General features: G+C 39.1%; 1 protein-coding gene across 1 annotated transcript in view; it reads right to left on the bottom strand.

Moving 5' to 3' along the window:
• AGXT2 (alanine--glyoxylate aminotransferase 2) overlaps positions 1-16,609 on the bottom strand; it is a 1,286,299-nt gene that overhangs the window by 571,306 nt on the left and 698,384 nt on the right. Inside the window, exon 5 of the mRNA XM_044070154.1 lies at positions 7,647-7,741. Within this exon, the coding sequence (XP_043926089.1) occupies positions 7,647-7,741 (95 nt within the window). The remainder of the gene's footprint in view (positions 1-7,646; positions 7,742-16,609) is intronic.

Here is a 16,609-nt window from a genome sequence, read left to right as displayed (position 1 = left end):
CAGCAAATGATGTTAGAACAAGCTTTGTTTATAAAGCTAATTTTGAAAGAAAGGTCTAACTAACTCATTACATCTGACTTTATAGCACAACATATTACATGATTACTTCAGTTTTCCTTGACTGGTCTAGATCCAAATGAACTGTAACTGGATTTCGGGTACCTTTATCAGCCATCACATAGTGCATATGTTGATGTGCCAAGTACTATACAAAAGCAATGCATGAATGATACAGGTATCTTTGCATTGTTTAATCTCTCTTTCACTGTATGCATAGTTGTTTCATACCTCAATTAACTGCATTTCTCAATGGCCTTAAGATTTATCTTTTTAGCCCATTCTGCAATGGAGGATTTCTTACCTAGTTTGATGAAAGCAAACTGATGATAACCATTGTGAAAGTAGTCATGGCAAATACTCTAAAGTTTAACTTCTTACATCTGATTTTATAGGCACTTTAAAATAATCAAACTGTGACTATTTTCAGTCAATTGCTGGAAAATTTTAAAGACAATAACTTCAGCTGCATCGTTATGTGAGATAGAGAGAGACCAGAACAGATACATTATCTATTCTGGTTCTATGATATAAGGTGTATAGAATGGAAAAGTATTTTCTCTAGCTTCAAATGTAAATGGCACTCTGTGCTGTTAAATATCTAATCCAGTTATTTCATCTTATTAACACCTATGTGGTGTGGAATGTCTCACCTCTAGCAGCCTACACACATACTTGCATTCCAGAGTATTTTCTAAGAAATCAGATTAAAAGGCATAAGATAAAAATATGTAAGCATTTTGTGAACAATAAAAGCTATTAAATCTGTACAAAAGCAATGTTATCAGTGAGTATTCTTTACAGTGATAATAGTGCATTCATAGTCTTTCCAAAAATACTATAATGCATTAAAACCCATTATTATAATTTCCCCAAATTTTCACAAATATTGTCATATCTTGGAATATGTACAATTTAGACATATTTGTTAGAGCAACTTTGTTAACCAGACATAAGCTTTCACATGACAGCAAGACATTTCTCTCTGCAGGTTTATTGAGATATTTACAGTAATATGAAAACATGTGCTTAACTGTATAATTAGCAATATAAATAACACTGTGCATCTCTCAAGCTGTGCAACTTATAATGCAAATGCCAATGAAAGTTTTTTTCAACAGCATCCAAGGTTTCACCTGATGCCATGCAAGAGTTTGTAAGTCACTTGCTTTTTCAGTTAAGTACATATGAAAATATTGCTTATATTCACAATTACCAACAAACAACTATCAATATTTCTGGTATAATGTGACATAAATGGATACTAACAATACATTTTCCTGTCTCTCACCGTGGCATTTCACACTACACCCCTCAATAGCATGTAGGTCTTGCAGTTATGAAAATGTGAATTAAGTATGAAATTCTGAATAATAATGGCAAACAGTGATTAATTTCTCTACTGCAAGACATTGTAGATTAACAATCTTAGTGTCATTTTTTAATACTTCATTGCTTTTTCTAATCCTGCCTAATATTAGCTGGTAAGTCACTTAGCTAAAGATGTTTAGACCAAAAAAGGTCTTAACACCTATACCTCCTTATAGTGTCAACCAGAAGTACTCATAAAGGTGCTACAGGCTTAAATACGTTGTACAGTAGTGTAATAGCAATTTACTAGTTACCCCCCACCCCCTATTAACAGGTTAAGTTGGCACTTAAGCTATGTAAATAACTAATGATTCCCCATAGATTTAGTTAGCATTCTTGCACTAAATCACTATACATCTCTACCTCAATCTAGGTTTTGTACTTATAACAGAAAACAAACAGTTGGCTAGCCTCTTAGAAAGATGCTTTTTAGTTACTCAGAGACCCTTCTTTCCTTCCATAAGATAACAAATGACTGATCTAGCTAATGGGTTTGACCCTTGCTTCATCATACTTGAGGGCTGTATGAACATCCATAAAATGCAGAATATTTTTCAGTTATTAAGTCTTGTTTAAGGAAGAAAATGGGAAATCATTTAGATTGATTCAAATTAAATTGAGATACCACTTTAGTCAGAAAAGAGACATTTGCTTTTAAAGACTTGCTGTCATCAAGAAAGGCTATGTGGTGTTTTAAACATTGATACCTATAATTCAGAAGTTCTTCTGCAGGATTTAATGGTAGCCTGAGAGACATCTTCCAGGTTAGGAATATGAGGTCAACAGAAATTATAGGCTCAAAAGGAGGTAGGTAAACATGATTTAAATTTACAAAATTCAAATTTTAAATTCTTGCTATAGGGGTATCAAACTTAGAATACACTTTATATACTGACTGACATCCTGGTTTGTTGCTAAATGGGATCTACAAGCAGACAAACAAAAATTGGTGAAACGTACTTTTCAGAGGATCAAGAAAACTATTTATTACATAAATTAACAAAGTGAAGTAAGACCATAAAGAAAGAAACATCATCTGTGCTAATACATCTCCTTTGACACCAAAAGGAAAACCCTGTCTACTTAAATATGTATTTTTCTTCCATCTGTCCTTTTTATTTTTCTGAGAATAATCAAAATCACATCAAAAAACAGGTGGCTGCTAGAAATCATGCTAATACCCATCATTTTGTTAGGTTCAGAGCTCTGAGATTAACATCTTTATTTTGTTGCATTAGCTTCTTGCTGTTCTGAGGCCATTTCAATTGCTCTTGTACTACTGTTTCAATAAGATGAGTAAAAAAATCTTGGCCGGCAAGGAGCTATTTTTTCTCTCTCTCACAATATTTTTGGTATTCAAAATAGTGGGCAAACCTAACCAAGGTGCATCTTCTAAGGTACTGAAAACTAAGAGTCACTGATGTCACTTAGATGGGTGGCCACGAACCGAGTACTGGAGGTCTAATGTTCAGACATCATGCAAACAGATCCATTTCTGGATGTCCACACGTATTTTGTCAAGATATCTGCTTATGGTTGGTTTCCACTGATGTGAAATTGAAATGTTTCTGCTCAGTGAATATGATATAGTCTTTATTTGACTTGGGATGTAAATGGCTTGCATGGCTAAGTTTACCTTGTTTGCCTACTCTCAGGCAATCATAACCCTTTTACACATTTAATAGTATGGGTTATCATCTTTTGCATTTTGAAGTTATCTCTGGGTACAATAGTGGAAGGAAAAATTTAGAGCAAGATAGATAGCTACAATTTGTTTTATATTTAAGGGTTCCACTCACAGGATCACAGATGTATACTCCTGAACTTTTAGTCTTTGAAAGTGGGCTCTCCAATCAATATGTAAGGCATTTACACTTATCGTATGATTTGGGAGAGGAGAAGTGTGAAAAACATTGGTTTACAGAAATCATCTGAGTCCATCATGTGAGTTACTTCCTTCCTCACAGGATAATAATGTAGCTATGAAATGTGTTCTACAAGCCAAGTCTTCAGCCTCTCAGAATTACTTAATTAATTCTAGATGATCTTCATTTGAAGTCTTTAAAGACCCAAAAGAATTTAGGGAGAAATAATTTTTGTGCTTTCATTTAAATTCTGGTTTCTGACTTATAAATGATTTTCTTTTATAACCTGGTTGAAAAACTGTCCCATCGTTTGAGCCCTGTCCTGAGTAGGTGAAATTGTGCAGGATTTTCTCTCTCTACTATTGCTCCCACTGAGGCATTTTCATTTGGAATATTCAGAACTGAACTTTTGAAGACTAGGGCTATGCCTGCATTCTGAAGATAATAGAAGAATTTGTTGCAAGCCTGAGTTGTATATATCTATGGAGTCTGCATAAATCAGACAGTTGACCAGATAAAGGATATATGTGGGTACAAATCAACATTGTGTGTGCAAATACTGGAACTAAGCATTATATGAAAACAGTACTCAAGCCAAAAGGCAAGGTAGTGAACTGATAGTAAGAGCTCCATTACCTAAAATCTGAAAAACTTCCTCAGAGCTTCACAAATCTGAATATCTGGAGTAATGAGGAATACTTTACATATGGAGAGCAGGGCAATGCTCAGACAGACAGCAGTACAAGGACAGGCATCCAACATATAACAGTATAAACATGGCAGAAGTAGAAGCACGGAGGGCGGGCCACATGGGATAACGTCCAAAGTGCAGCCGACTATATTAATTAAGAGGGTTCAGGGTTAAAGTCTCCTGCATGAGAGCTGGGGGGGATTCTGAACCTGAAATTCAGACAGCTTTGTGAAAATGTATTTTGTTTTTATTTTTACATTTGTTATCTGGGTAAGCACACTGGTCCAAGGAGCATTTTTCAGACACAAGCTCTGCCACATTTCTACAACTGCTTCCATACTCTCCACATAGACCTCTCCCTGCTAATAAAAATAAATATCATGAAATCCTTTATTTTTTATGAGTTTCTCAACATATGAAAGCACCATTATTTTCCTTTGTGTTGAAAAATAACCCTCGGAAAAAGCCCTGTTCCTTTTTCTTAGTCTGCAACTGGGTTCAGGTGGAATATTCAAATGAGGTTTCTACTACTGGGATTGCCATATGTTCTTAGTTATAGAAAGGATATACCCTGGAGCTGAAATAGCAACGAATTCAGTGGAACACCCCTTTTAATATTCTCTTAAACACTGACTTTATATCGATAGTTGTTCTTTTGGAGAAAACAGCAAACTTCTTCCTATTTGCACTGCATAGGTAAGGTCAGAGGACAAAAGATGATGGACGTTGCAGGTAAAGGACACATTTTACTGGGAGGAAGCACCCTGCTGTTGATGCTTTCATTCTTCCACTCCTGTTGTTTCTTCTGATATGCTTATTTTATTACTCTACTGCTACTGTTTAGTCCTTTCATGGTAAAGGAGTCAGTTTCTGAAAGGGTAGTTTTTTTCTGAACCTCTGCACTGGCATATGAGACATCTATTATATGTTCTGCATGGTCTCTATCTTCTCTTCAAGCTGCTAGATTTTGTTCTGGAATGAAATGCCAAACATTAAGGAATTGTCTAGAAGGGCATTCAATAGTTTAGATATTATATTTTCTGGGAATGGTTGCATCCTTAACCATACTTGACATATTGAACATAATCAAAATCATCTGCCATGAGAAAGGCATTTGCAGTGACATATGTGCACTTTACAATGCAACAACTTGTCTTGCTAGCTGCTACAGACAATTTGATAATTTTTTTTTCTTTTTTTTTCTTTAAACACATCAGCAGTCCATTTTTTTCAATGCTTCATCTTTGCTTTAGTATATTATACTGATAATGTGCCATATAGGTCTCATAATTAATTAAGTAGAGATCGACCATATGTTCATAGGTTCATAGGTAGGTACTAGGCTATTGGCCCAAGGGCCTACATAAGCCTAGCCAGCAAGGTACCATAGCTTATGCCACCCAAGAAAGTTATTTTCCTGTGCCACTGTCCAGCAGAGACACAGAAGTGATCCCCGAGGTGTATTTCTTATTTCCCATCCACTCATCAAGATTTCTCTTGAAGAGTGCTAATGAAGAACTTTGCTTGACATAGATGGGTAGCTTGTTCCAGAGTATAGAAAGTCTCTAGGACAGGAATCTATCCCTCCAGCATGTCCTATTTATTGTGGTAACAAGGTTTAGGTCCCTAGAGAGTGTAGCTTGGAGGGATTGGGATTTCTTTAGTTGTAGCATGTCCAACAGCTCTGGGTTTGACATAGCTTTATATGTTAGGCAGAGATCACCTCGGAGTAGGCGATATGCTACGGAGTAAAACTGGAGTTTTTTGAGACGGTCAGTGTAGGGCATTTGTTTGAGGCCAGTAATCCTCTTTGTGAGGTACTTCTGTGGCCTTTCCAGCTGCTGCAGATGTCTTGTGAGGTACATTCCAAAAGGGGCGTTGTACTCTATAATTTGTCTAATGAGTGCTGAGTAGAGGGGAACAATGACCTCTTTTTTCCTGGATGAGAACCCTTTTATGATGAGGTGTGCCATGTAGAAGGACTTTCTGACTACTGTGGCAATGTGACTATCAAAGGAGAGACTACTGTCCATCTGGGTCCCAAGGTCTCTTATCATGCATTCGGTGTTAAGTAGATTGCTGCCTATGTGGTAGTTCATGGGTACAGAGTTTTTACCAAAAGGGATCACACTGCACTTTTTCCATGGCTGAGGTATAGGCATTTTTCCGACTTGTCCAAAACTCTGCTTTCTTTATCTTTTAGTACATTTCTCAAAGTAAAGGAGGAGTGATGCTTGACCCTTATTGTGACTCTAATTCTATTGTAGCTGGGTATAAATGGTGGAACTGTTGTACAGGCTTGGGCTGCTCAGTTTACATGAACTGAACATGCTACCTCTGGGATGATGAAAGATTAATATAAGACCCCAGAGGTAATCTGAGGAGAGAGAACCCTCACAATCTTATTGGAGACAAAATATGGTTTAATTAAACTAATTCAAGGTTCTTGTCCTCTTTCTTGGAACACGAAGGGGGAAGGCTTTCCTCTTTTCTCTGCAATCATTTGCCCAGATTCAGGCTTGATTTCAGCCTTAAGTATGACGTAACCATCTGTATTAAATTAAAATATTCTTGTGTATGCCCAACCAAGAGGCATGAAGAGAAAAACCCTGACTACACCCTAGATGAATTATACTCAACTATTGGAAAGGGTGTTGGAGACTGGCCAGAGCAAGGACCTGAGAGAGCTGCAGATGCTAGCTCACCCATCCAGGGTGGGGTGGGGTGGAGGGATAGCAGCTCAGCCTGTTGCATTGCTGTCACCTGCAGGAGTGCAGGAGTATTGCCTTCAGCAATGAACTTGGTAATCACATTCACACTGTGGTGTGTTGCAAAGACAAGACACTAAGGAGGTGTGGCAGTACACATGCATTTCCTGGTAGCAGCAACAGTGATGAAATGTTAGCTGATGGGGCTTGGAATTATGATCGTATAAAAAAAATCCCTATCATCCCTGCAGATGATTGTGTTACTCTTGGCTCCCCATTCCCATCATCCAGGGAAATGAATGAGCTGTTCGACTCTCACAACTGGGAGGAATAAATGTACCTGTTGGTTGTCCAAAGGCATGTATTTCAGCTGGTCAAAATTTTAAATTGTTGAAACCCATACGGTAGCGATCATGAATAATCGAAAATTTATGTGGTTTTACTTAGTTAATATGTTGTTCTTCTGTATTAGGTTTTGTAATAACTTTATTATTTAAGTGTAATCATGTTATGTTAATGTGGAGCTTTTCTATCCAGGCTTCTACTGAAAATGGGATATTATCCTAATCAGACCTTCAGGTAAACAAATGTCAAATAAATAAGTAAGTAGGTAGGTAAGTAAGTAAGTAAATAAATAAATAAATGAGCTGACAGAGATAAGTATAACAAGTGTTTAGTTAGAGCAGCAAAAGAGGTCCAATGAACCTGTGAACATATGAATAGGTAAATGACATCATGGCTGTGGTGCCCTCTAATGACCATGGCATGAAATTTCAGCTTTGGACCCTATAGGATGCCCACTACAGAAAAATCTAGCCAAAGACTGATGGCCAACCTCCTGCAATATTCAAAATGCCAACACCTCCAGCTGAAATTAGTCTTCTGATATACACCAGTTGCTGTAAACAATAAATAGGATACAGATACATATCGGCAACTCCAGACATGCATTACCTTAAAGTTATGATGTCAAAGCACTGAGTGTGTAGTCTTGCCAAGAACATTGCCAAGTCATTTGCCTCAGAGCCACTGTTAACGAGGAAGACAACCTATTAAGGGGAGCAGAAAACAATAAGATACATAAATCATGACTTCTTACTGTACTATATTTGAAGTAACACAAGTAAAGACAGAGATTTGATAGCATGACTGCAGTTTATTTAACAAAATGTTAACTTCCATTGCATCATATAGTGTGAACTGCAGGTAATAAAAAAAACAGTAACATTTATTACGCAAGCATTCTGTTGTAATTCATGATAATTTAAGTCAGATGTGAAAAACAAGTTGGTACAGTTTAACAACGATCATAGCAGGCAGTAAAAAGCATTTGTGGAGCAATCCTTCATATTTTTTGCACTAAATGAGCTTTTTGGTTTTGGTTATCTACAATACTGCTGTTCTACTTACATGTACAACATAACAGCATGACAGTCAGGACTGTAGTGTTAAGGCCTCTACACTGTACAGATCTTATTCTGGAAAGTTCTACTGGTGCAGGATGTTTTGCTTGTGCACGTATGGAAAATGTATTATCATTCCACACAACAGTAAAGAGGTTGGATTTGGCCCTTCCTACCACCTACTTACACTCAGACAATCAGCCTATATGATTGTTTAAAGAGATAAAAGACAGATACATGAGGGCAAGGTTAAGACTACAAGTGAAGAAAATATTAACATGACAAATTAATCCCTGCATCCCTGCAAGCTAAAAGTCAAGAAAAAGTGCATCTTTGAAACTATTAATTCCACAGCTAAAAGCACTTAATCCCATAATTGTTTCAAAGTTGCTGTAAGACATGTACTTGTTACTGCAGGAAATAAGTTATGCAAATATTTAACAGTCCAGATTAACTGTCTGTGTGTATGTCTAACTTAGTTTCTGTATATGCATTGTACACACCATTTATACACAAGCAGATACACAAAAACACACAGGCTGATGGAGAGAGACACATATTCAGCCACATATGCAACACAGGAGCTCACATAAACATATACATATGCACACATAGACAATGTACGTAGTATTTTGATTGTGCATTCCATTTATTTCATGTCATTTCTGACAGCTAGAAATAGTGTAAATCATTAGAACACTCCCCACAGACTTACATACAGTATTCAGTTGTCATACACATCACGTCCTTGTAACTGTGACTGCACTTAATAGCATTAAACCTGTTATCTTTCCTACTTGCTAACCATTGCTTTCTCTGAATATTTTAATGTCTACTACAGTTACTTGCTTTAGTGTACTTTATTTATTTACTTAGTTATTTTCCTCACTTACTAACAATGACTTTTTCAGAGCCTCTGTTAGCAAGGGGAAAAGGAAAGTTAGGCCCTGGTAATTCTTGCAAACTATGCAACATTCATGATTAGTGAGGAGAAAGGAAATGGCAGCTTTTGGGGATGATTACATTCCTCACTCTATTTCCTACCTCATTACGAGCTCTTGTTTTACAGGTATATTAAAACCCTGCTGTGGAATGTGGAGCTTCCAGTATGGTTCACTCACATTCCAAACATCTGCCTGTTTATTTAAACTACATACCTCTACCAATTTCTCGAGTCCATAAATTGTTTTTTATTTGAAAATTAATAACGCAATATTAATGGGGAATTCAGCTTCCGTTGGGATAAGATGGGGTCACAAACTCTCTTACATTGTCTAAATGACTATTGATTCTCCAACCATGTTAAGTAGCCCACCAGACCTAGTGACTATAACATATTACAGCATTTTTTAAATATTTTATTGTCAGTACAACATTAATATTATCTAGCTAAGTAAAAATAAGTAAACTCTCTTGCACCATCAGTCATACTAGAGCTCAGGCACTCACATATATGTAACTGTTGATGGAGGAAATATTTTGCATCCAAAATAAAAGTTATGTAAGTATTTAATGTCTACACATACATACACACACACACACACACACACACACACACACACACACACACACACACACACACATGTGCATGTACTCACACATGCAGATGCATATACACACCCACACACACCCACACACACACACACACACACACACACACACACACACACACTCACTCACTCACAAACATGTATACTCACATACACACACACACACACACACACACACACACACACACACACACACACACACACACACACACACACACACACATGCAGTCGCAGACAGACACAAACACGTTTCATTTTTCTCTATTGCTTATGAGTGTAAAAAATGGTTGACATTTCTTTTTTTTTAGTCCCTACGTCATAGCAACTGAATATGCTGCCATGAAGTGGTGTTTTGTTTTTTAGCAGGTGATATCTGTCTATTAATGTGCTCCTTGAGTACATTCATTCTCAAAGAGGGCGTTAGCATTTATTCTCCTCATTTTCTAATCATGTTTATTTAGTACTGCTGTTTAGTCTACCTATGTGGCACCAGCACTGTACCACATTGATGCCTTACTCTGTGAAGCCCCAGTCAGGAACCTTTCTACATCCACTCCTTAAAGAACCTCATTTATCTCTGTCCATATGGCCCTTCATATCCTCCCTGACCCTGCTATGCCTTCTCATGTCGTAGCCAGTTGTGCTACTTGCCACCTACCCTGCAACATGCTCAAGCTGCACCTTCCACAGCTGGAATCAACATTTTAGACTAATCCTTTAATTTTTTCATTGTCTGTTTCCTTTTTGCATCTTCTAAGACTTTAAGCAGACAAAAAAACTCCATCCTAATCCCATAAAATGTATGCTTTGCACTTTACTAACACAAAGATTTTTCTGTGGCAGTCTGTCACCTTGCAACTCTCTTCCTTTACTTTAATTCAACACTGCTGTAGCGTATTTTCACATCTAGCATAATTCATTTTAGTCTCTGCGATAATACTCTGTTACTTAAAGTTTTTCCACCATCCAAGACTTGAGATCATATTGCATACAGACATTTCTTTCTTTCCTGAAGAAAACTAGATAAACACTTGTCAATAAATTTATTCTGTAAAGAATTTCCACTTTTCTTTTTCTTTAACAGCCTCATGTTATGTCAGCTTTGCTGGTATAGAAGGATGAAGCTATGACTATGGCCCAGGTAACTGGGTTCCATTAGTGGCCACGGCATGGAAAGAGCTGACATGGAAGAGGAAACAGCATGAGAAAGACATACCTGCTTGACTCTCTTTGGAAGGGAAGGAAAGTGTGTGTATGTCTGGGCACAATTTCTATGATGTAATCCACAGTAGAGTTTGGGAGTTTGCATGGAGATGCAGTTATGCCAGCATAACCAGAAACTTCTCCCTCTTCCACCATGAAACTTCACCTACAGGAAGATGGGTCAGTTGCAAGCAATGATGCAACAAGGCAGAGTGGACAGTGCTAATATCACAGAAATATGAGCCAGTGGCAAATGGAGAAGGGATATGGATAGAACTTGGAATGTGAGAAAAGATGGCTAGAGGTCAAATGATAATCTACATAAAGGAAGCAGCAAATGTGAGGTCAGAGAGGAAAATGGCAACCTATACAGAAGGTGAAAGTAAGAAGAGCCAGCACATGTGGCAAGCTGCTGACAGATAGGATACTGGAAGATGGTAGTATTTGTGAACTGATATAGAATACTGGACCACTGGCTAGACACATCAACTAAGGAGGATGGGGAAACATTAAGCATATGGGTGATGGAAAGGTTGGGGTGGGGGAGGTAGAAGAGGCATGGTAGAAGGAGGCTACCAGTAGGGCACCAAAGATGCAGTTGAAAACGGAGCTTTCAAAAGAAGGCCAGGAAGGGTAACAAGGACGTTCTTGCACACATAGCAAAAAGAAAGTCAGAGAACAGACCTAACCAGACTGAGCAAAGACAGAATGAAGACCGTGAAAGACTGTGAAAAAACATAGCTATTGAAGGAATGAATTCTTCACTTTAATCTTCATGAAGGGAAGCAAGATGGAACCTGTGACTAGGATAGGCTAAAGGGGGAAGATACTGTTAGTGAAAGCTGATGGTAGAGTGATAGACAGTTGCTGATAGGATGTGAATGCAGTACCAGCATTCATTAAAACAACCATGAGTAATAGTGCTGATATTTACTAGCTTAGTGAATTAGTAACAGGTACCTATAAGCAATAGCTCCGGTCCTTTCTACAGTTCATAATCAGAGTCCATGTATTTAGGTTCATAGGTAAGTACTAGGCTATCTGCCCAAGGGCATTTATAAACCTAGCCAGAATGTGTTGGCTTTCGCCACCCCCTTAGATTAGTTCCCTGTGCCTCTGTCCAGCAGAGCCATTAGTTCCCTGCACCACTGTCCAGCAGAGCCACTGCAGTGATCCCCGGGGTAAATTTTCTGTTTCCCATCCACTCATCAAGGTTTCTCTTGAAGAGTGTTAGTGAGGGGCTCTGTCTGATGTATACCTGTCGATGTGTATTGGAATCCTGTTCCAAAGCATGGGGAGTCTCTATGACAGGAATCTATCCCTCCAGCATGTCCTATTTATCGTTGTGGTGAGGTTTATATCTCTAGAGCGTGTGGCTCTCTGGGATTTGTTTTTTTTTATGTGGAGCATGTCCATCAATTCTGGGTTGGACATGGCCTTGTATGTCAGGCATAGATCACCTCTGAGTAAGCGGTATGCAACCGAGTACAGCTGAAGTTTCTTGAGTCAGGCTGCATAGGGCATCTGTTTGAGGCCAGTAATCCTCTTGGTGAGGTACTTTTGTGGTCTTTCCAGCTGTTGCAGGTGTCTTGTAAGGTACATCCCAAATGGGGCATTGTATTCTATGATGGGTCTAATGAGTGATGAGTAGAGTGGCACAATAACCTCTTTTGTTCTAGATGCGAACCCTTTTGTGATTAGGTGGGCCACATAGAAGGATTTTCTAACCATCTTGGCAATATGATTACTAAAGTAGAGATCACTATCTACTTGGGTCCCCAGATCCCTTATTACATTTTCTGTATTTAGGGGACTACCATCTATGTGGTAGTTCACGGGTACTTTATTTTTTCCAAAGGGGATGACTATGCACCTTTTGGCATTTAGCTTGAGGCCATGATTTTGACACCTGGTATCTGTCTCAGTGAGACCCTTCTGGAGGTTGTCTGTATCAGCCGGAGAATCAATTATGGCCCCTAGTTTGCATTCATCTGTGAACTTGGTCAGCCATAGTCCTCCTATGCTTGCCTGTGCCTCTGAGAAGTATACACCGAACAGGAGGGGTCCTAGGACTGAGCTCTGGGGGATGCCACTTGTAACCAGTTTAGAGTTGGATGTGGAGCCTGCAACTCTCACCATGTGAGTTCTATCCATGAGCCAGCTGGCAACCCATCTCATGATGTAGGGGTTTATGTTCAAGCTGGTGAGCTTGTCCAGAATACTAGAATGGGGAATGGTGTCAAAAGCCTTTGTGAGGTCTAGGTAGGGTGTGTGGACCTCCTTTCCCTCATCTAATGCCTTGGTAACTGTCTCAAAGAAATCCACCAGGTTTAGGAGGCATGATCTGCCTTTAACAAAGCCAAACTGGGTAGGGTCCAAGGTTTGGAGGTTCCCAATGTCTCTGTTAATGAGTTCCATGATGATGCACTCCATAGCCTTGCAGACCAGGCTAGTCAGGATTATAGGGCGATCGTTCCCGGGGTCCACTGTGGCTCCACCTTTGTGGAGTGGGATAACTGCTGCTGTGCACCACTCTGTGGGTATGTAACCTGTAGAGAGGTTGGGTTTGAACAGTGTGTTAAGGTGAGGGGTTAGTTCATTTTAGAGCTCTTGTAAGACACAGTCTGGGACACCGTCCGGTCCAATTGAAGCTGTATTTTTGGCTTTGGATAGGGCTGTTTTAACCTGTGTGTCAATGATTGATGGGACACTACATTCTTCTGGTGTGGTTATGGTCCCTTTAGGGGGTGAGAGGGGGTGAAGTTTGCACTAAACCTGTCTGCCAGAATGTTGGCAATATCAGTCGGTTCAGTGTATTTTGTGCCACTCTGCACTAACTCAGAGTAGATCTGAGAGTTTCCACTTAGGTTCTTGTCATAGCTAAAGAATGCTTTGTGGTTATCTTTGGAGTCATTGGCAATTTTTCTTTCGAAACTAGCCTTGGATGATTTAATGAGGGATCATAGTTTCTTGCTGGTACTGATCAGGGATGTCTTTCCTTCTTGGGATTTTACTCTTTTCTGTACTAGTTTCCTCCTTCTGCTGTATAGTTTGTTTATGGCAGGGGTCCACCAAACTGGTTTCCTTTTCTTGGAGGAGTGAGTCTTGGTTTTACTTGGGATAGCACAATCCATGCATTCCTGCAGATGCTCATAGAGTGCCTTTGTAAAGGTTTCAGTAGCTTGGACAGCATTGTTCTTTAGCATGGGGGCTGTGAACCTTTCCACCTCAGTCTTAAGTAATGTGAAGTTTGCTTTTGAAAAGTTTTTCACGGTGGTTTCCTTGATTGGGGGTGGGGGCAGAATGTCGATATCCAGAGTGATTAGTCTATGGTCTGATCTAACCAGCGAGGGGTTGACCTCTGGTGTGGAACACCGGATGCCCATGTTGGTGATGACCAGGTCCAATATGTTGCCAGCTCTGGTGGGGGTGTTGACCAGTTGATCCAGGGCATTTGAGTTTATAAATTCTAGGAATCGTTGGGCAAGGGAGTTAGTACTTGAGTAGTTCTCCCAGTTTACATTTGGGTAATTGAAATCACCCAGTATTAGGGTGTTTGGTAGGACCTTCATATTTTCCAGTGTCCCAGAAATGCAGAATGGGGGTCCTGGGTCATGGTGGGTGATCTGTAGCATGCTACAATTTGGATTGCAGTTTTGCCCATTGTTAGTTGCACATGGATGATCTCTGATGCATTGTGCTGCGCCACTAACCTGGAGCTGTGGGTATCCTTGATGAATATGGATACACCCCGCCTTTTGTGTTTCAGTCCTGGTTCTGTGGCCAAAAGATATGGTATGAGTTATAGCCTAGTAGTGCTGGGGTGCTCTTAGGAGCCTTAAACCAGGTTTCTGTTACTGCACAGTAGTCGATGTTCTCCATACTGAGGAGTGCCTCGAGTGCGTGCATTTTAGATGTCTGGCGTTGAGTAGCATTACCCTCAGTTTTTGGTTACTTGTGCTATTTATGGTGGTGGGTTTGTCTTTTGAGCCTTGCCTAAAAAAGGCACTATGGGGGTGGCAAGAGCCTTCGCCAGTATTCAAAAGCCTAAGGGTGACAGGTGCAAGCCTTCTCTTGCGAAGCAACGTGGCTTGCCGAGCATGTCATCCCAGGTGGACAGATACTGGATCCCCTTTGAATGACACCAGAAACTTAGCCAGTTGTTGAAATTGATCATTTTTTTCTTTATACTGTGGCATCATTCTTGGTAAGGGCAGGATGCTACTCAGGGTCAGAGTCATACCAGCCTGGGCTACATGATCAGAGAGCTCTTCCATGTCTCTTTTCATGTAGTCCATATTTGCTCTTATGTTTGTTTGTTTGTTTATTTGTGGTCCTCGGGTTTGGGAAGACTTTTTTGGTCCTCAACTTAAGGGTGAGAGGATGTCAGATGACCTACTTATGGCTTGCAGGCACATAGCAAAAATTACTTATAGCTAAAAATATTAAAAAGTAACCACCTTGAGACTGTTTTCTCTGTATTAAGAAATAATTACTGCTGCACAGGGTGTTCTGGATGAGTTTTTAAGTTACGTTATTGCCAGATTTAAAAATTCCCCAAAATAAAAGCAAACAAAAAATTAATTTCTTTTACAGTAAAGGAGTTAGATTCAAAGAGATTGTCTGCTCTGTTTTGTTTGTTGTCCATTTAAATGACCAAACAGTGTAGGTGGTCTAGGACAGTGGTTCTCAACCTTTGTGAGGCTGGGGTCCGGTAAATTCTTTTTTTATAAGACGGGGACTCAGTCCCAACAAATTTATTCATAGATACCTTTCCAAAGCAGGAGGATGTCAAATTGTCAGCAAAACACATCACATACACACGCTAAATATTTATATATGCAAAGTATTTAATAAAGATAAATGTAATGAATCTCTCAATTCTAAATACTAGTTCCAACAGTAACTAACATTTTGAATGTAAAAATGCAGCACTTTAACAGTTACTAATGAAGTGCTTGCTGCTAGCAAACAACTTTATTTGTAGATGAAACAATGAAATATAAAGTGCCTGTTGCCCTTGAAGGATACATTGCCTATGTTACATTAAAAAATGATAAGCTAGTAATATTGTAATAGGGAACTGATGGCAAACTGATAACAGGTTCATAGTTACTAGGCATCTCCTCCAAAGGAGGACGTAGTTAGGACTGCAGCATCCACCATCAGGAATGCAGCATCCATCATCCACCCCCTTTAAAGTACAGTAGCAGCAATCCATCTATATAATGTGGGAGTAGAACCCAAAGCCTTCTGCATCAAAATCAAGTATACTACCTGTTGTGCTACTAATAATGCTTTTAAATATTTTAGCTCAGAAGTGATATAATTTGCTAAACAACTATTGCACATTGCAAACAGAATTGGCATAAGCAGCATTAAACCTTTGCCCTGAAGCACTCAGCTCCTTGCAAAATGCACTTCACACTCCACTGTATCTCTCAACTTTGCAGCACAAGAAATCTGGAAAAAGCCAAAATTTATTGGGGGAGGGACAAAGGGCCAAAACCAGGGACACATTTTATACATTGCTTGTATAATCTTAGAAAGTTGCTAGAATAAAATGTTTTGTGTTACCATGCGTTTCCTGAAAGATAGGAAGACTGAAACTTAAATGACTGTCATTATTTAGTGAATTAATTCCTCATTTATTTACCATAAAACCACAAATTTTAAGAGGAACAGACTAAAAGTATGAGCCAAAAATCAGCTATGGACACACACACACACACGCACACACGCACACACGCACACACACACA

The sequence above is a fragment of the Protopterus annectens genome, chromosome 1.part0 (genome assembly GCF_019279795.1).
Source record: "Protopterus annectens isolate FY-2018-M chromosome 1.part0, PAN1.0, whole genome shotgun sequence".
NCBI classification, from domain to species: Eukaryota; Metazoa; Chordata; order Ceratodontiformes; family Protopteridae; genus Protopterus; species Protopterus annectens.
This window is presented reverse-complemented; position numbering and strand designations above follow the sequence as displayed.